Here is a 22,050-nt window from a genome sequence, read left to right on the forward strand (position 1 = left end):
GAAAAGTACTCTAGTGAGGGGGGAGGAACGGGTAGGGAGGGAAAGGGAGACAGATGGGGAAAGGAAAAGAAACACTGTAGGAGGGTGAAGCAATAAAACGAGAGAGGGAGGGAAAGGGAAGGAGGAGAGAGGGGTGGGGATTGGGAATTCGCGTGCCGCGTGACATAAATTTTGACTCTAAATTTAGAGAGACTGAATTGATATGACAATGACCAGAGAGGGTGGGGGGCTAGACGAAGGGAGCAGAGAGAAGGGATGGAGATGGTAAAGACACTATAAGAAGAAATGGGGAGAAAGGGAGGTGGCAAGGGAGGAGAGAGACTGAGAAAGGGAATTGGCCTGTGCGATGATATATGTTAGCCCGCTAAATTTAGCCGAGAAACTTAATTGCTCTTAAGGTCACGTGATGTCAGCTTTCCCGCTAACCCTAGGGGCCAAAATAAATTTTTTTTAGGTCACGAGATGTGAAATTCGACGCTAAACTTCACGTGACGTGAGGTTGTCACGTGTGGCCGACTGACGTGAACGTCCTCACTAAATTTTGCGGAAGAAGCATAGACGAAAACACGGTCTAGTGGACAAATGTTTGGGAATTGGGGGTTCTGTTAAAAAAAGTTATGCTTAAAAAATGAAATAAACAATGCGTAAGTCTGATCTGTGTCCATAGTGCTAAGTTAGTGCCCTGCTGTATAGATACACACATCTTACTAAAGGACTGCACGATGCTGTCTAATGGAGATGAAATGGCCTGCGTGATGCCGAATTAGGCAAATCACAGAAATGCATAATACTGCAAAGCAGAGATTCTATAATACGAATTTTTGAAGATATGCTTCATTGATACGAAGTATCTTGGCAGTGAAACAAATCAAGGTCTAATTGTAGAACGGGGCTTAGTGTATTAGTTACTAGCCTAGGCTCATCAATAACGGACATATACAAATTGTAGTAAGACATTCAATTAAATGTCAATCAAACTCGAATCAAATCATCGATCTGAGCACGGCGTGAAGTCTGTAGCCGTTGGCGTCCTTATTTCTCGCCATTTTTTTTTCTTTTTCTTGCCGTTTATTTTTTTAATTTGTCTTATATTAGCACATAGCTCTGTTTTCTGGAGAGCCTACATTCACACTGGATTCCAAGAACGCAAATGCTTTGACGATATCGTCATCGGTCAGATAATTTAGCCATTATATATGTGGGTTCTTGTATCGTGTTCGATAAATTTAGGTGTGTCACTATTACAGGCCCAACATGATATCGTGGCGCATGCCCTGTACCAACCTTACACCTTTTCGCTCTTCGTTCTTTTTCACTCAAAGTACAAATACGAAGACTCAATATGCCAAAGTGTAATTAGTTTGTCTGGAACTGGCCCATGCATATCTTTCCTGCCCTACGATCGAAACTTGTTTATTGAAAGCGCTCATGGTTTTTAGTTGGCACCTTTGGTAATATGTGCATGCAGTTATAAAGGATGCTTTTGTCCACATAACGTTGAATATTTGAATATAATCGCGTATCAACCCGAAATGAGAGTAGTAATGTATTAGTCGCTTTCAGGCAGACTGTTCATCGCAGTGTAGAGTGATTAGGATAAATATTGCTTTATTTTGTTCTGCAGAGTCAATTCGCTAAATCACTGATTCAGACATATACTTCCAGTTATTAACTTGCTGGGCATAAAAAAGAAGCTCAATGCCAATGTATTTTAGGTAGAGTGCTTGTTTTTTCTGGTTTCCGAAAAGCCATCCAAGACGCCGCGTCAAGACGGATTTGCGTTTCTTTTATATTTTTCTCAGCCATTCGTGATCATGCAGGAGATCCGTTAACTTTTGTGTAGGACAACGCGTCGAGCACGAACGTCGTCTTTTTTAACATGTCTAATTATCCGTATCCGATGACGTTGAGCAGGTTTATAAATTAAACAATATGTATGTTTTTATTAAAATAATTTACTTTGACAAACTATTTAACACTTCAAGCATTATTTAATCGACGTACTTCAGCGCATTGGCCCATTGGCCATGACCGTTAAGGACAAGCAGTTTGACTTTGTCATGAGTAAATTTTGCAGGATAATTTTGATCGAAGTTCGTGCGAACACTTGGCATACTTGGCGAGTGTTCCCCCGAAAATCGGGAAAGACAAACAAATAATTCCAATTTCCTGTAACATTACTTAGTCAACGCCGCAGATACTTTTTTTTCTGCATTACCCACTAAAGGAAGTGATATTATTGTTAGTACTTCCGTCAAAATGTATTATTCCAATTATTACAAAAGGCAAACCAATTGAGTATGTAATATACCGGCGTCATTTTCTTCGTGATTCATAGAGGGCTCCACCTCGTAGACCCTGTGTGCAAGATGTCCATCTTCAGATCGAGCCATCAAAGGCAGAGGAGCGATGCGTAACTTGTCACTGAGTACACCCGTCTGAAAAGGAATTAAACGCTCCCATAAAATCACCAAGCACGAATTTGACGCACGTGACACGTGGTTTAGATGGTGAACTTTACTTTCCTTTTGGAGCGCAGCTCTTAGGCACCCGTTTCCGGCTTGAGCGGCGTCGCCGTCGCCGTCGGCGTAATTGCTTTGTGCATTATGGACGCGTGACGTCACTGCTGACGTCATCAGTGACGTCATCGGCATCGTCACTGATGGCGTCATCAGTGACGTCACTGACGACGTCATCGGCATCGTCATCGTCATCGTCATCGTCCCTGATGACTTCATCAGTGAAGTCACTGATGACGTCATCGGAATCCGCATCGTCATCGTCACTGATGACGTCAGCGGCATCCGCATCATCATCGTCCCTGATGACGTCATCGCCATCCGCATCGTCATCGTTATCATCACAGATGACATCATCAGAGACGTCACTGATGACGTCATCGGCATCCGCATCGGCATCGGCATCGTCACTGATGACGTCACTAGTGATGATAACGTCATCAGTGACGTCACTGGTAACGCCACTAATGACGTCATCGTCACGTGACCTCATAGAGGTCACGTGACCCTCGTGAGGCGACGGCGACGCCGCTCGGAGGGAGGAGTAGCAGACAGAATGAGGAGGTGACGAGGAGAAAGTAAGGATATACCTTCCCCTCGATACCCTTTCCCTCCTCCTCCTCAAGAGCTGCGCTCTAATTCGGCGTTACAGGGAGTTGTAAACGGCTTTCATTTTTTTTTATTCATAACTGCTTCGCAGTATAATTTCAATAATCGTAATGTTCAGATTTAATTTTTCCTGAGGAACCGAGTGGGCATTATACAAACGTGTGGACAGGTACGAGATGAGAAAATCAATACATCAACATACTCACAATGTAAGACACACGGCGGTACACTTATGGAATTAAACAAAATGAGGGTTAGGATGCTGGAAGACTACCATCATATTGAATCAAAAATGCTCTCCGGTAGGGCCTTTTACTGGCTTATGTCGACTACCGGAAAATTGGCAGGATATGATGTACGGTCAAAACTGAACGGTATTTGATGAACGGTAGCAACATAGAAAAATTGCTTGACCAGATGGCAGTGAAAACTTTATGGTAGTTTTTGTAATACAGAATTGCATGATGTCCTTGTAACTATAAAACAAAAATTTTGTTGAATTAACACCAAACCTTGGGGTTATGTCGGGTGTGCGCTACAGTCAAGTTATAGACAGACCTGGTTGAAGAATTCACGTCTTATGATTGCAAAATGCCAGTCTTAGAATGCAAACGAGACCAGAAAGTTCACTCACCTTATGACATGAATAGAACAGTTCCAAAATCAAGACTCCCTACATGTCAGCCGTCCCGCATACCTAACATGATTAACATCTATTACCAGAACACGCGCGGACTCCGAACGAAGTCTGATGAATTCAAGGTTAATGTTTTGCACAGTGCTCCTGATATTGTCAAACCTGAAAATAGCGCAAAAAATTGAACAAAGGACAAGTGAAAGAAGTGCACGGCAGCGCTTTGTCCGTGCACATCTTTCACTTGTTCTTTGTTAAATTTTTTGCGCTGTTTTCACGTTTGACGATGTTAAACCAACTAGCCCAACTTACCGCCTTGTTGATCCTGATATAATATGTTTAACTGAGACGTGGCTAAATGATAGCCTTGTCAAATCTGAATACTTTCCGGCAACCTACAATGTGCATCGGCGTGACAGAAATTACGTGAAAACCGGACAGAAGTACGGAGGCATAGTGCTAGTTGCGATTACCGGTTCCATAAACTCACACAAAAGGTACGACCTGGAGCTATGTGATGAATGTGTTTGGGTGGAGTTGCAGACAAGGAATGGTTTTAATTTTCTGATTGTAAATTATTATTTTCTCCCATTGTATGAGCATACGTCTTTTATTGACCACTATAACGAAATCCAGGCAAAAATTGCCTTTAGGAAGTATAGAGTGCATATATTGGGTGATTTTAATATTCCGGATGTAGACTGGGCTTCTGGTCTCGTCAGTGGTGTTAATTCAGACAGAACAAGGAAAGCATTCTTTTTACTTGATTTTATAAACTTCAATGGTCTTCACCAGTTAAATCACCTTAAAATTAATGCGGGGAATGTGCTTGACCTTTTCCTGTCTAGCTCACCTACACACTGTGTGTCGTCGGTTCTTCAGCCATTAGTGAGTGTTGACGAGTTCCACCCGCCATTTCCCGTCTCTTGTCGGCTCTCCCCACTTATTAATACTAAGAACACGTCTTCAGTCTTCAATTTTCGCAAGGGCGATTATCCGAGTCTGTATAGATACCTTGCACATTATGACTGGACGACGACTGTGCAAGAACCTTGCGTTCAGTCAGGAGTTCAAAACGTTACTTCGGTTATTCGTCATGCGTTAGACCTATATATCCCTAAAAAAGTCATTCGCACATCGAAACATCCCCCTTGGTTTTCTTCAGAATTAAAAATGTATTTACAAAAAAAGCAGCGATTTCACAAACAGTATAAGAAATCGGGACTAGAGGTTTCCTATAATAAGTTCGCTATTTAGCGTGCCTTGGTAAAGAAGCTGTACGCGCGTGACAAAGCGATTCATTTGGAATCTGTTGAACGCCGTCTGACCCGTGAGCCTGAAGAATTTTGGAAGTTCACAAAAGAGCATGTACGTGAAAAAAATAGAGGAATTACTTTGCATGACAATTCCGTTTACTATTCCTCAAGTCAGAAGGTTGCAAATATTTTTGCAGGTCACTTCAGCTCATATTTTTCCTTGCAATCACCTTCGGCACAACATGGTGATTCGATTTTCTACACTCATGATCGCCTTTCTTTCTGCGTTATAACTGATGACGAAGTTTTGCGGGCGATTGGGTGCCTCAAACCTAAACGCTCCTTGGGTGCTGACTCAGTCCCGTGTTTTATTATCAAGGGTTGCGGGGACATTCTGACTCCTATTTTACGGCATATATTCAATTTATCGTTTCAGTCTGGTATTTTCCCGAAGCAATGGAAAGATGCTGTTATAGTTCCAATATTCAAGGCGGGAGATGCTTGCCTCGTGAGCAATTACAGGCCTGTGTCTCTACTGTGTGGGTTTTCGAAGGTTTTTGAAATTGCTGTGCAAAGGCGACTTTTTTTTTATTTCCGCCTAAAAATCAATCCTGCGCAGCATGGATTTCTTCAGGGGAGATCAGTTGAGACTAACCTATGCAAATTTTTCAATTACTTGTCTCCAGTCGTTTTTGGCCAGAGGCAAGTTGATACTGTGTACTTTGATATGTCGAAGGCTTTCGACACGGTGAATCATCTTTTGCTGTTGTCGAAACCGCGGTTGTATGGTTTATGTCCTTTGTATCTTGCTTGGTTTGAATCACACCTTTCTTCGCGTACAAACGCGGCTCGAATTTCGAATATTTTCTCGGATCATTTCATCTCAACGTCAGGCGTTCCACAGGGCTCAAACTTGCGCCCTCTCCTTTTCTAATTTGTATAAATGATATTGTTTCTGTTGTCAAGAATGCTAAGATTCTACTGTTCGCAGACGACATCAAACTTTATTTCTCGGTGCGTGGCTTAGACGAGTGTTTATTACTAAAACAGGATATTGATCGTGTCAGTGTGGTGCTCATCTAATCTATTGTTCCTTAACACACAAAAAACAAAAGTTATTTCTTTGTCCAGAAAGCGTGACCCGATTGTTTTTCAATATACGCTACCGATTGCGACAATGATTCAGCGTGTGACCACCATGCGTGACCTCGGCGTTATTGTTGATAGCCATCTTTCATTCAAAGAACATGTCACTTCAATGGTGGGTACTTCCATGCGTGTACTGGGGTTGATTTCACGTATGACGCGGGAATTTTCGAGTTGCAGATGTTTGGTCTATTCGTTTTGTTCCTTGGTTCGACCAAGACTTGAATTCAGTTCCATAGTATGGAACGCCTTTTCTGTGAATCGCTGCAACGAAATTGAAAGAGTTCAGGAGCGTCTAGCTGGTTCGAATTGCATACCATCGATACTTTCATCGTCGTCGTTATTATAGTTACGAATCACCACTTAAATATCTTAACTTTCGAGAGCTAAGTAAACGGCGTACCATTCATGATTTGCCATTCTTGCACAAAGTCATCTCTGGTAGAATTGATAGTATTTCACCCTTATCATCTGTGAACTTTCATGTACCTATTCGCACTTGTAGATTTCTTTTGCAATTTTACCCAAATAGACCATACCATGCCTCGCCAATGTCTAGGATCTAGCACCTTTGCAACGAGCTTTGTTCTCCAGATCTTGACATCTATGCGGATACGTTTTTAAAAATGGTGAAGCATTTATAGAGTGTGAAATTTTGTTTGCGTTTCTAGTATTGTGTTTTGATTTTAGCTCTTTGTGTTATCTGTAGTGTCTTGGTATATGCGTGTATTACGTTTCTTAATTTTTTAGTTAGTATTGATTTATTTGTGCCTCAACAGAGAATAGCATCTTTAATGTGATTGTGATTTTGTTTATAGTGTACCAATAAGTAGGCCTTCCTGGCCGTTTTTGGACACTACCAGAAAATAAAGTATATTATTATAGTTCTTGAGAACGGAGTTTTCTGCACGACTTTTATGGTGTCTATGATTGACATTTTAATAAATAATCTTATTGAATGCTACAGCTTATGTATTAAGGAAAATATTTTTACTTTCTTTTCTCATAAATATATTCTGGTTGCAAAAGACGCTAGGACGTTTTGAAATAAGAAGTTGAGAATGCCATTTTTTTTAAATTAACCATATCATATCTGACCAGAATACTTATTTGATCTTTACTATTAAAATCCTTGACGGGGTATCACCAATTGCGTAGGTATAAATGGACTAAATAACCTTGTACAAAAGGTAACGGAATTGTAAAAATAAAATATGACTGTTTGTTATGTAGGTAAAATCCGGTATTATCAGATTTTACCAAATCATTTCACTTTCCCGTATATGCCAACTTCTGATTCAGAGTTCACACTTAGTCGTAGGTTGTGCATTTATTCAGGGATCGGCATAATAAAAAAAATGCTGATTTAATTGAAATCAACTTATATTCAATTATATCAGTGATGATTCACGTATTTGCATTTACGCCCTACCGAAAAATCCGGTATAAGTTTTCGCTATCCGGATTATGGAACCGGAAATCTATCTGGATTCTATCTGGATTTTATCTGGAATTTAGGTTTTCAAAAAGTATTCCTTTGTCTGCAATCTGGATTTCGGGTTTCCAGAAACAAATTTCCGGTTCCATAATCCGGATAGGGAAAAGTTAACCGGATTTTTCGGTAGGGCGTACACTTTTCTAGGGTGGATCTATTCATGAAAAAATACCTGATGGCCAAACACCTACACAAATGAGGATGTGGAGTTGTGTTGTGAATGAAGGCATGCCATGAAGATACGCGCTCAGAATGAATATATTAGTAAGCATAAAAGGAAAGGTACACCGTGTGACTATGTCTTATTACAATGCAAAGTCCACACAAGCGAAGACTAAAAAAGAATATTATTGATTAACATATTCTATGCGTATAATTTACCGACGTAACTTTTTCCAGTCGGTTCTTACGATCGACCGACTAGAAACAATAACTCACCATGCAAATTAAATAGAACGGGGCTGTAGAGGTCGGAAAGGTTTGTTTTATTCCGAAGTGTTATTTTTTTTTCTTTGAAAACGTTTCGCGCTTTCTACTCATAATTATTTTGTATTTTCATTATACGCTATGTAACGCCAGTCAGATAGGAATGTTCAAGGGTGTATACTAGTGCGCACATTTGTTTTCTGCTTCACTTTCCCCATCATACGCTTGTATATCTCTTCATCAGTGGAGTACTTGTTTTTTGCCTTCGGTAAAAATAAATACTCTAAACATATTGTAATTCGGATTTTTATAAAATAAAATTACACTCAAGGCATATTTTTACCATGCGTTTAAGATCTGAAGCTCAGTTTTATGTGTCTTTAGCATATGGTCCGCGCGTCAACCCGGTCTTAAAACAAACTGAAAGTATATGATGACCTGCGGCAATTCTTTTTTTCGGTAAAATATGCTATTTGTTTTATAAAGTTTAAAATCCGTGTACGTGTTGTGTATTTATTTTTACCATTGACGTTTAGAGCAGGTTAATTGAGTTTTTTTCTTATAAACAGGCTACTTTGTGCGAGGCGCTGTTAGTTTTTGTTTCCGCTTTGCCCACAGCCTCGCGCTAGCATAAATTAGCGTGCCTGTGTCAGCGTGTTGCGCAGTATTGCCCCTTTTAATTTCTCCCGAAATCCCCGCAGTGACTTCACGTTTTTGTTACATTTCAAATTAATTCTTTTTTGCGGAAATATTTGATCATAACCAAACTATGAAAAATATTGTGATTCTTACTGACTTATTAACGTGACAGTGTGAGATGTCAACGTTTATTCTGACATCGCTTAAATAAACGGGAAAAACAAAATATCCAAGGAAATCGGTGCTTTTTCTTGACTCTATTCTTGCGGAAACAATTATGATATTCTCGTGGTTATACAACATGCACGTGAGTATAAATACTGTTATTTATTGTATAGCGAATGCGACACTCGGTTGTAGCATTGTGCACCTAATAATGTAAAAGGGGGCATACCTATTTATTAATTCCCCTTAAAAATGGTTTCAAGAGACATAATGTCAGAACTATTGAAGATAGTGAACCATTTAATACTGTACAAAAAATGTAAACAAAAACGGAAATAACATATGCGTAATTATACATGATAAAACGACGCGGAACGAGTTTCTACCTTTCCCAGGTAACACGCCTGAAAAACGCCGAACTTGGCACGAGCTTGGCAATCTTAAGAGCCAAACTTAATTGGGCCAAATACGTATTTTGCTCCAAGGCGTACTTTAGTGCCATATTGACTTGCTTCCGCATTTGTATGCCCTTTTCCTAGCCTGCCAAATAATGACCAAAGTGCCTTTATCAGGAAAGCAAGAAAATGGCTTCCGATGTAATCCTTTGAATTATCCAGACTTAAGCCAAAGGTGCCAGATGACGGTCAAATATGAAGCATAAATCTAGCACTTGCTCGGCGAATGAGGGCCGAACTACCGAGACTGTGGCCAAAGAAGGTCAAGTTATACCCTGCCTCGGTTTCTTCGGTCTTTTAGGGGCATACTCTCTCAGACACATCTGAATTTTTACCCAAATGACTGTGCTGGCTGGCTATAGAAGGCTCACCATTTAATTTTGTCAGTTTGTCGCACGGCAAACTGACGTAACTAAAAAGAAAGCTTTTTTTACATTATATACACAAAAATGACTCGTTTTGTGACATTTATTCAGGCATAGATTTAAAAAAAAATATATTCAATGTGTTAGGGCCTTCTATAAAAGTTAAAATAAAGTTTCTGCATTTCCGATTTAGTGATGTGACGGAGGTGTGCATTTGACAAAAACATCTCGCTACCTAGTTTTTTTTTTGCAACATTACTTTTAGGTAATTCTGGGATTATCACATATTTAGACTATGTAGTGGGTTGTGAACGTACACCAGACAAATATATATATATAGCAGGTTTTTCTATTATTCCCTACTCATATTCACATTAAAATAAAAACAGAATACATTCGTACCACTTCAATACTGTCGTCGATTTCTTTTAAAGCTACAGCGGCCATCTTCTCTCTGTCTTGATACAAATTTTCTTCCAGCTCAGTTCCGTTCATCTGAATAAGACACAATCGATATTAAAATGTGTTTTAAGCATAAACGTTTATCACGTATAAAATATTCAGACAATGTGGAATGAAATATTTACGCGGAGTTTTATTTTAGAGCGCAGCTCTTAGGCGCCCATTTCCGGCTTGAGCGGCGTCGCCGTCGGCGTAACCAAGGTCACCCCAAGGTCACGTGACCACCAAGGTCACGTGACCCCTCCCAAGGTCACGTGACCCCTCCCAAGGTCACCTCAAGGTCACGCGACTCCCAAGGTGACCCCCACGTGGCCCCTCCAAGGTCACGTGACCCCCCTCCCCGAGGTCTTGACCACCCCTCCACCCCCCCCCCCCCCACGAAGTCACGCGACCCCCCCCCCCCCCCGAGGTCACGTGACCCCCTCCCCCCGAGGTCATGTGACCCTCCGGAGCATATTAAAGAATGAGGGTAGGAGGAGGAGAAGGAGGGATCTACCCTCCCCTCAGTACCCTTCCCTCCTCCTCCTCAAGAGCTGCGCTCCAATTCGGCGTTACAGGGAATTTTAAACGGCTTTCACTTTTTTTATCTATTTTTATTGATCTACATCTTATTCAAATTAGATCATGCAGGTCTGTTCGGTCGATATTTTGTTTGCTCATATTTCTTTGTTACTCCCCAAACCAAATCATAAAAAGTTAAAAAAATGTATTTCTCGAGAAACAAAACTCAAGTCTGCCTAAGAGCAGTAACCCCCATTTGCTTTTGTTTTTTGTATATGCAAAGTTTCATGAACGTAAATACTGGAAACGATAAAAAAACTTATATATTTTATAAAGATAGTAGTTTCTAGTGCTAACAATATTTATAATATCTACAAGTCTGGAAAGCATATATCGTGCGCCGAAAATGCGGAAAACCTCGCAACTTCGACATTTTAGCTATATAATTATGAGTTATTATTTCTTAGTGTTTCTTAGAATATAACCTTGATATTTTTTATATACTATACACAAAAGGGTATATATCAGTGTATTTTCTCTATTCAGGTCATAACAGCATGTTTACAGCCCTTCAAACATGTATAAAGGTAAAACATACCGCAACTTCAACGTGCAATCAAAAAACATATTTATTTGATGTTATTGAACAGAAGCATTTGACACTATATCGCCGTATTTTTTATTTAAACATGTTAATTTTTTTGTCTTCGCATAATATATAGCGCTTCGATGCACAGACTTTTGTCTACTTCGACATGTTTAGTCAAAACTGGTGAGGTTTTATAGCATAACATTTTTAAGCTTCACTTGTTAACTCTTTTTCAAATATAGTTCTCAAAAGGACGTATCATCTAGAAATGAATTGATGCTCTCGGTTATATATGAAAGGATTAATATCCCGTCAAACATTTCAAAAGGAAGAACGTTTCACAAATTCAATGTGCAATTTTTATGTTTTATGTTCAAGTGATGTATTCTATCACATTGCCATGTTTTCTCAATAAAATCAAATTGCATTATCTTGTACAAAATACGCTCTGAAATGCATCTTCCGAACCGAAATGTTTTTCACACTCTGCGGCCTCATGTTTTTTTCGTTTCATATAGTTGGCATTTTGATACCTCAGACCCATGTGTTTTCAAAAACACTATCTCCAAACTCCGGTCTAAAAACATGCGTTTCGTGCAAGGCTTGTCATATTGCCGCGCGCAAGGCTGAGAAAGCAACGCTCGGTCACGGTCCTCCAGAAAGTTCCCGTTTATTCATGTACCGCACGTAACTTCTATCATTTATCCCTGCTTTTGTTTTCTAGAAAGTGCGTGTTCATTCTCGCCCCGATCACGCGACGCTCGAACCGCTTTCGCCGAATCTTCGAGATAGCGGCGCACTCTAGATAAGAGGCCGCCCGCGACCTTGTCGAGTCAGTCTCGCCCTAGCGCTCGATTCTGCTGACACGCCGACTTCGACGCCCGCGACGCTCTGCTTTCTTCTGTTTCCTTCTTTATTTTCGGCACAAGTTCGCCACATTAAACGTTTATTTCTCCCTATTTATTTCCTGTTTTCTTTTGGTCACCAACCGTGACAATATTATGAGGCGCTGGAGAAAACCAGCCTTCTGCATTAAGTCCTTTATTCGAACTCTTTTTGTTCGCGATCCGCCCATTGAAAAGCATGCATGAAGTGTCTGAGCACGCGCCTCGTATCGCTGCACCGCAGTATTCCTCCGCAGCATAAAGGCCTCCAGCTTTCATCGCCTTCGACATGGCAACCAACACCGAATGAAAGGAAGCACGCACGACACCCGCCGTCTGAAAGCCAAAGTTTAATAGTTTTGCATTGAGGAGCCGCAGCTTGTCTCTGCAAAGCATCATGAACGCAGAGCCCCCCCCCCCCCCCCCCCCCCCCCTCCCCCCCTCTGGGTTCACGGCGCTTCGCCGCGTGAACGCAGAGGAGGGAGCCTCTGAGTTCATGCCGCGGGGGAGGGCGGGGGGGAGGGGGGTTAAATTTCTTTCTAGTGACGCACGAGCCCTCCGACAAGGTCCTTCGTTCGTTGCCATGGTGACGGCGATGAAAGTAGATGACCTTTATGCTGCGGAAGAACACTGCGGCCCAGCGATACGAGGTGCTTGCTAAGGCGCTTCCCGCATGCTTTTCAATGGGTGGAACGCGAACAAAAATAGTTCGGAATAAGGACTTAACGCAGAGGCTGGTTTTCTCGAGCGCCTCATAATTTGACGTCTTTTACACGAAAAACATGTTTTTTTTTTTGTTGTTGTTGATTTTTTGTCATCTCGCGCCTTGGTTTTTTATCTGTTTCATGGGTCTAAAGCATCAAACAGCCGAAGCGTTTTTGTAAGACTTGCGAGGATTTTGCACACCGAGAACTTTGGCGACGTTGTGGCGGACGCGCGAGGAACGAGCGAGGGACCAATGCACGGGGTGCGAGGCACGTGGCCAGGGAACGCATCGGCCAGTTCAGATATTGCAGCTGGCAGCGAAAGCCGCCGAACACAGGGCTCAAAGATTAAGGATATCTCAATCAGGACTTGACCGCTTTCTCTGGACAAGCGGTGAGTGAGAAGGCCCGGGAGAGCAGTGTAACGATGAACGACAAGAACATGATCAGCGACTAACGCCTGCTCGGATGCCGCTTTTAGGCCAAGGGCAATTTCTGGGGGACTCAGCTGGAAAGGGTACGCCAGGTAGCTGGGCTGGTTCGAGCAGCCGCAGACTTGCAGCCCGTCGAACGCTCTGGCAGAGCTGGCTGGGGGAGCGTCGGATATATTCCAGTTCTTTGCCTGCGGCTACGTGAGGGACCTCTGACTGCGAGTGGGGCTGATCTCCAAGATGATGGCCTTGGTATGCGTCCACTTTCTGCTGTGCTACACCATCTGGGAGGAGCTCTCTTAAGACCAACGCTGACGAGATCAGGCACGCCAAGGAGAGTCTTCAAGAGTCCCAAGAACCGGTAAGAAAACATTGAGACGATAAAGTGAGGCGTCAATTCCCCGCTTTGTGAATCAGCTGTTCAGTTCTCCCGCCTTGCTCCTCCAGTCATGCTTACGTCGCATCAGCCAAGGAAGATGGAAAGATTCTAGAATGCAGGAATTACCACTGAAGATTAATTGATTTTTAGCGACCATCCCGGCGTTTTCGTTAGTTTTCCCTTTTCATCCGAGCTACTCCTGGTGCAAGCTGGAAGACATCTTTTTTTTTAAGTTAAGCGGCGCTAGTGATTGTTGTGTATGTATAAAGCAATGTAACAGGTTCCTATTCTCACCACCAAGGCGCGCTTGTCTTTGCCCTGTAAAATGTGTCTTCGCCATATTAAATTTATTCTCTGTGTGATGTTCCTCTGTGTGGGAGCTTCTGTTCTTTGGCGCTTCGGCGCCACACAACAATGGCGACGAGGATGGGATGGAAGATCGAACGAACCGAGTAACAACGTGGCAAACAGCACAATGCCGAAGTTCACGGAGTTCAAGCCGGAGGAGGACGACGTCGACGAATATCTCGAACGCTTCGAGATTTTCCTTCGAGTGAACGCTGTCAAGACGGAAGACAAGGCCGTGACGCTGCTGAACTACATCGGGAAAGCGTCTACCAGGTTCTGAAAACCTTGCTCGTCCCAGACTCGCCGGTATCAAAATCGTACAACGTACTTTCCGAGGTGCTGAAACGCCAGTACGCGCCCTGGCGCTTAGTGATTGCAGAGCGCACGAAGTTCCATTGGAGAAATCAAGAGGTCGGTGAGAGCCTAGCGGACTTCTCCTTGGCTATCGAGAAGCTCGCCCAGACATGCGCGTTCAAGGACTACCTCGACCAGGCTCTTCGGGACCGGCTCGTGGCGGGGTGTCGCGATCTGGAGGTACAGCGGACACTCATCCAGCTCAACGACGATTACTTTGACGAAGTTCTTAAGGTGGGCTTGGCCCACCTTAAGAACTTTCTCTGCGCAAAACGGACGAGATACGACAGCCCGGCGTTCCGGACTCAATGGACGTGCACCGCGTTCAAGGTGCTGGTGAAGGACACTCCGGGTGTCTACCTTCCGCCACTGCATCGCCACAGGTCCAGTATCAGCGTACGGTAGGCGCTTGTTTTAGATGCGCTAGTACCATGCATGCTTCCGAGAGTGTCCGTTTTCGAAAGCAGAGTGTTTCAAATGCGGGAAGCAGGTTGGTCTACTCACGCGCGTCTTGCTCTTTAGGCCTAGCGAAAGTCCAAAGGAGGGTTACGCTGTTTGCTTAGGTCTGAATCCGCCTTATCCTTATATCGCACTCACTGCACTTGCACGCCGGTCCTTTAGACTGCTCTGATAGTACTCGCTGTTACGCGGACCCGCGTTTCCACTAACTGTGAACATAATAGCAGATTTCGAAGCGCTCTATGTTTTGCGCTTGATCTTCTTTATGTTTTACCAAATAATGCGAGACATTTTGATGGTAAAACATGTCGATGTTTTGTGAATATTTTATATGAAATTTGAAAAATCTGCGTTTTTTGCTTTGTATTTAATGGTACGTTGAATTTGCGGCATTTTTTATCTCTAGACATGTTATAAGCTCCCTCTTTAGTTTTATTTATGAACTAGAGAAAATGTTTTTATCTAAACGGTAGAACTTTTAAAAATATTATATAAGAAAAAATGAACAGTAAAGTTTAAAAACGTTGAGATAACCGCTCACCAATATTATTAAAAAAATAAAAGTAGACAAATATGTGCGTTTATAAGCGCATAAGTTTATACAAAGACGAATATTTCAACATTTTTAAATTAAAACACTAGGGGATATCATGTAAAACATCTCGCTTTAATTTAAAAAAAAATATGGAACGGTGAAGTTGTATAACTTTTTTTACATTTAGAAAAGTTTCAAGCGCGGTAAAATTTCTTTATAAAATAAAGCACCGAAATATATACACCATCATGTGTATTATATATAAATAAAGGTCATATGCCAGATCTTAAAAAACACTGCGGTATAAGTCACAAATATAAAGACAAAAATGTCAAAGCAACAAGAATGGTGCATTTTTGAAGCGCGATTATAGTTTCTACAATCCTCGGTAAAAATATTTGTGTATATCAGCACTCTAAACAACTATCCCGATACAATTTTTTTTTTTATTTTTAATTTGTGTATTGTCGATTACGTGCCGTCAAACTTTGCACAAAATTACAGAACGCCAAAAGGGAGTAGCCGCTTTGACGCAGCCTGAATTTCTTTTTCGTGGGCTCTTTGTGATTTCGTCTTCTTCATACATTGACAATTAATAACTAAAAAAATTTAAAAAAATAAAATATCGACCAGACAAGTTTTCACAATCTTACTTAGACATACCGTAGAGCTACGTATTCTTTAAAAACCTATCTATTGTTTTAGCATAAAATAAATATTTTATTTCAAAAGCTTCATATGTAAAATAGCAATGCTCGAGTGTCATAAACATTTCTCACCAGTTTCATATTACGACACTATAAAGGAAAGCTACAAGCATATGCTATTATACTAACTATTCAGAAACTTTATTCGAAACTACGTATTGAACATCTGACTACTAGAATAGTAATCTTAGTTAAAGAAGCCAAACGTTATAGTTCTTAATGAATTGTACAAGTACGCATAGGAGTTGTTTTTCAGTGCTGTGTATGGTCGACACTTAACAAGTAATGCGTAAAGTAGAAACTATTAAAGAATTCAGTTCCCTGTATTTGCAAATTGTAAACGTGTTCAGTATTCGTAGTAAATGACAGAAAGTTGTAACTAGATGCCATGTGCCTCAAAGAATATATTCTTGTCGTCGTTTTCGGCTTTCTGCTGGCACCCGGATTACTTTTCTTCGTATATGCATGTCCGTAATGGTACCCCGATATGTCTCTTTATTCTCCACTGGCAATCTCTGCGGCCCATTAAGTAAACGTTATAATTTTGCAAAGCTCGTAAATAAACTGTAGTAACGTGTGAAAACAGGCGAGCTGATGCATAATCAGGGAAATAATAACATCGCAAAAATGAACACAATGACAAGTAGAAGACACCGTATTTGTCTGCCTTCTACACGTCCTTGAGTTATTTTTTTATTTTACTTTTATTTATTTCTATATAGATAAATAAAAGTTTTTATCTGGCAAGATTTGCATGCATATAGGGACAACTAACTCGGTCTCAACTGGGCACGCAAACATATTTATAACTTACAACACACGTAAATATATGGTTGTTCAACGCCGTATTTTAAACTTAAAATATAAGGTTGTTTACTGCCTTCTTTATATTACGGGTTTTCGAGAAAATTCTTTGCGATTCAATATGAATATTTTTTTTTTTTAATTCCCAGTGTTGCACAATTTATCAGTGCCGTTGTCGTCGTTCACTCCAGCATCAGTGAGGATGTAGGTGCCAATATATACATGCTGTTAGTTAAAACGTCGGCAGGACTGTGAAGACCGCTCGTCTGGCGTTAAATACTTTGATCCAAGCATTAGTTTGAGTGTATCTACCTTTCAGGCCCATACTGAGGTGTATTCTGTTTCGCTGTCATTTTTGAGGGTCGTTGTTGTGATTAGGTTCGTTGATTGATTAATCACTCTGATATCGGGATGGAAACTCTTTGACCTCAACTGCATCTGAGGTTCATGATTCCTTATACGCAATGTTTTGTTTAGTGGAAAAACTTACGATTGTTTCAGCTGGAACTCCGTCATTACTCTCTGTGAAAACAAGTGAGTCTGCCATTACGTAGAGTTTTTCCAAACGAAGAGTTAGTCCGTCTTTAATGTGCAGCACTTTTTGTCCGTTGATTCCTCTCGCCTCGAACAACTTTGGATATACGATGTATTCGGGAAAAGGCGCTGCATATTCAAGAAAGTATGTAAAGGTTAGTCAACGTTTCGCATTCGCTGATATGTAAGGTTCCATGTTTTCGGGACTAATTTTTATTCAAAGTCTGGGCATTTTTATGGTTTTTTTCGTCAGTGACTCTAATTTTAAGGTATCGGAAAACTTTTGTATTTAACGGGGCTTGTGTTGTTTAGGAGAGAACGGGCATGACATTTTCCGAAATTCAAAGAACATTCACATAATCCGAAAAACCGGAAAACATACCCGTTGCCGATAAGGCAAATAAACGAGATAAAACATATGGTTTCCAAAGAAGTCTCAAGGACAATTTAGTTTGGGTCGAGTTTCGAGCAAACACAAAATATAACCAAGATACGGATTTTCCTCGCGTGCTTATGCAATAATAGTGAAATTGGGGTAATTTCTAGGTTTTCCCCGACTAACAAATAAGAGGCAGGATCTACGTTTACCTTTCAGAGTTAATCGGTATGCACCAAAACACAAACCCATACGTATCGATAATTTTCAGATGTAAATGGTATGCGGCTGCAATGGGTCAAGCAAATTGAGGCCGTTGTGTAGCTATTAAAATAGAGACTTTCCCATCTTTAGTATACATAAAATATGTCAGAAGATATCTAGCGTACTTGAAATCTACGCGAATGCTTGGATCTCACAGTGATAATAAAAGTGCGATTCTATTATTAATACCAATATTTAATTTGGTGTTTTTACTTGGTCGTTTTATATCTAAATGAAGACACAATGCATAGAAACAGAAACGATCACCCTTAAAATACCATTTTAATGTTTGAGCCTACGACGTTTGGCAACAATTAAAAACATTGTGCTAAGTATTTTTAGTATTATGTTATAATGCAAGTTATTCCGCAAATGGCACACATGATAGTTCAAAAGCAGGAATGACAAAGTGGTTAATACGAATTAAGCATTGAAACGATTCCCGTTAACAAACAATTTGATATCGCAAGTATTTGTTTGCATGCACTCCGCCGTTTCAAGTTCATTTCTTTGTTTAATTTACGTGCCATATAAGAAAATGATTTAGTTCTAAAAAAAGGTAGGTACTTCGGGACCGTAATTTTTTAATACAAAAACTGTCGGTTATTTGGTAGCGCACTGATACACCGCAAAACATTTTTTTTTCCAGGCGAAAGAATATGGTGTAAAAAGACTACCCAATCAACATTTTTCTCCGGTGGCGTAAATATGTTAATTCAAGTGGAAAAACACAACTGCTGGAAACCGAAACCTAAACTTGACTGGGGAGTAAGACGAAAGATCATGAGGAGAAAAATACCGAAATTCACGTGGCTGTGCAATTTTTGTATTTTCAATCAACAAATTTGCAGCTTTTTAGCAGTGATGGATCTGACGCGTTACAAGAAAAGAAGCTACATGTAACGCGGTAAGTATGTTACAAACGTAATAACGTGCTCGTTAGAAGCACAAATTACTAACGAATAAAGTAATGTCGTATTTATTTTAGGATAGTTTCTAGCAAATTAAGTTGCTCGATTCTTACTCGTTATTTCTGATTAAATGCGGCCACACGATTGAAAAAAAAATTTTTCTGTTTTGTTTATTATGAACACTACGTAAAACTGGCAAAGAAACCCCAACAAAGCTATGTACAAACGGCGCCATTTCAAACCCTTTCGGAAGGCACTTTTGACGTTCCCACGACCGGGCCCGAAAGGCACGAGAGTATCGCTGCGGGGAACCCCTAAGCGTCCTTGGTGCAGTCTTTGTACAGAAGCTGCTAAGATCACCGTTGCCATACCCTGAAAGAGCAGCCGTCTCGCTGGAAAGAGACATCCGTACCGAAGGCAACAATCTGTCGCCGCTCGAAAGATTTTGCATCAGCGTCCCTAGCTACTCCCACTGGTTACATCCTTCTCTTCAAAGCAAATAAATTATCGTTCTATCAACAACAGGAAGGATAAACTCTAAGTTTAAAAGCGCTGACGTTCTCACTTCTTGTATCCGAACAAGTGGGAAGGTTATCGCAGCATTGAGGGGCGATCGTCACCACAATGACGTCACCATCTTTTAAAATCCTTGCCGCCATGGTACAAAGGTGCGATTTCTCGCTAGAAAACGACTCCCGTTCAAAAAGCCGCCTCCCACTAAATCCTCTGAGCATCCTTTCTCCCATAGCGCATAAAAGATTAGACGAAAGACTGTGTCACCACCGGGTCACCGTAATTTCGGTCGATAGTTGCATTACGACCGAGAGTGCATTACGGCCGAGAGGAGCGGAAGGACCGGCAGTGGTTTTGAGGCCTAATAGGGCATAACTGCCGAGAACTGCATTAAGGCCGGTAGTCTCTGAATGGGCTCGTGTGGCCGGCTTCTCGGGGGTCGCGTTGTGGTTAATGACTTTAGTTGCCACCAAGTAAGATAGATGGCGCCACACATTTATTTGATTTGTCAGTACACATTGTATCTCGGTGACGGCAAATTCTGCGTTTTTGGTTTTATTGCTTTATCCTTTACGATAAATTAAACATGTAGCGCTTTGGCCGTTTCGACTAGCTTTACTTTTTTGCTACACTCCGTGTCATCATTTTTTAGCAAAGGGCGAAGGCTATGCCCTCATGAGCCAATCAGAAAGACGGAACGAAGCACGTGACACTTCTTCAAGGCAAGAACGCACTCCGACGGTGAGTTAGTTGTCATGTTCTGACATGTGTTTTTCATATTTCCTAGTATGTGTTTTCTTCAACGTTTCGTTGTAAAAAAGATTGAAAATAAAATTCTAAAATCAACTTCACTCATCGTTTTGTTAGCCGCCCGGTAGAATCAGAGACATAACTAATTTAGCTAAAGTGCTAACGTTTGAAAAGACACAATACATTTTTCACTAAACTCTTAAAAAGCCGATGATTAAAATATAGGTATGTTATACGAAAAAGGCGCCCTAAATTTACAGCATTTATTTGGAAATGCGTGTGCGTGCGTGTACATAATCGAAATATGCAAATGAAGGAACTACTGATCAAACGAATAAGAAATGGTAAAGCGCAGGAAAGCAAATAAATAAATGAAAAATTCGGATAGACAGGCCGACGTACCGACTGGTGCCGTCCGTGAAGGGTGAAAACAAACCCAAAACCGAAGTATTTGCAGTCGCCGACAGATACACTCTTAAAAATGTCATAAGTTTACTTTCCCGCAGAATATTGTAAACGACTTATTTTTCGCGATCGGGTCAAAGCTGGAGTTTTGGAATAATTTACGGATTATAATTTTCGCGACGCGGTAAGATCTCGATATAGATTCTAATGTGTTTACATTTCGACGGAATTGTTCGCGGGACCTATTTTTCGCGAATTATTGGCGATTGGCAAAAATTAGGTCCTCTCAAAAATTAAGTAGTTTACAGTACTCGGAGTGCCAATCATTGTAATTCGAGAAGAGACCATGGCGATTTACGAGACTGAAAATATGTTAATTTCACCCGCCATGCTCAATGTGGCGCCATCTTATTTGGTGGCAACTAAAGTCGTCAACTCCAACGCGACCCCCGAGAAGGCGGCCACACCAGCTCATTCAGAGACTATCGGCCTTAATGCAGTCCTCGGCCGTTATGCCCCATTCGGCCCCAAAGCCACCCCCGGCTCTTTTGCCCCTCGCGGCCTTAATGCACTCTCAGCCGTAATGCGGCTATCGACCTTAGCGAGATGCTCCCGTGACCACCACAGACGGTACCTTCTTTGTATCGCAGTTCGTTAGTCCTAAATACCGTAGTCTTCCACAAGAAAGCATGCCCCCAACTCCCTGGCAATCAAAGTCCGAATTTTCTATTGCTGGACGCTACGCCCGCCTTTTCCTTGTCGCAGTTTCTGGTTGTGTACTGTACCATACTTCTAGAAAGACACATTCGTAGCAGTGCTAGTGATGGCTTTGGTCTGCTTCGCCCTTATTATGCTGCTGCCGGTTTGAAACAATTTTTTTTTTATGACCGTGAAAGCGAAACTTAGGGTAAAGAGTTTATAAACGCTCACCACCTTTTTTTAGACATATATACAGTTGAAGATACTACGAGTGTGCATGTTATTATAACAAAAGTATGGCCGACACTATACTTCGTTTGTGATCACCCAGAATCATCTTTGGTTATAAGTACTGGCTATAATAAGCGATTGGTGTCCTCTTTTTGTTGCTTATGTAGCCTAAACCGGACCGTTACTAAAACCGGCGTAACTATGAGGTGCGTTGCTTGTGAGCAGTCCGTGTACTGAGCACTTATCGGTCATGCAACGTATCCCTTTAACTAACAAGGTCGCTTTAAAACCCTTTTTATAAAATCCCCTTTTACTGCCATCTCCCACTCACTTTTCGTGCGAGATCACGACGGCCACCGAAACTCCGTTAGAATGGCCCGGGGTAAGGGCTATGTTTGAACTGAGGGAAACGAAATCAGACAATTTGCTGTTTAAATGCCTACTCTGTATGCCGAAACTCAAGCTCATGAGCACACCCGGGACGTCAAACTCTACTTTGAA

The 22,050-nt window shown here is 41.3% G+C and overlaps 1 protein-coding gene across 1 annotated transcript in view; it reads right to left on the reverse strand.

Moving 5' to 3' along the window:
• LOC120844784 overlaps positions 1-22,050 on the reverse strand; it is a 66,748-nt gene that overhangs the window by 26,822 nt on the left and 17,876 nt on the right. Inside the window, exons 2-5 of the mRNA XM_040216737.1 lie at positions 17,357-17,529; positions 10,112-10,204; positions 2,312-2,438; positions 1,970-1,978 (exon numbers count right to left, since the gene is read on the reverse strand). Of these exons, the coding sequence (XP_040072671.1) occupies positions 1,970-1,978; positions 2,312-2,438; positions 10,112-10,204; positions 17,357-17,529 (402 nt within the window). The remainder of the gene's footprint in view (positions 1-1,969; positions 1,979-2,311; positions 2,439-10,111; positions 10,205-17,356; positions 17,530-22,050) is intronic.

The sequence above is a fragment of the Ixodes scapularis genome, unplaced genomic scaffold, assembly GCF_016920785.2.
Source record: "Ixodes scapularis isolate PalLabHiFi unplaced genomic scaffold, ASM1692078v2 PGA_scaffold4__175_contigs__length_147842914, whole genome shotgun sequence".
NCBI classification, from domain to species: Eukaryota; Metazoa; Arthropoda; class Arachnida; order Ixodida; family Ixodidae; genus Ixodes; species Ixodes scapularis.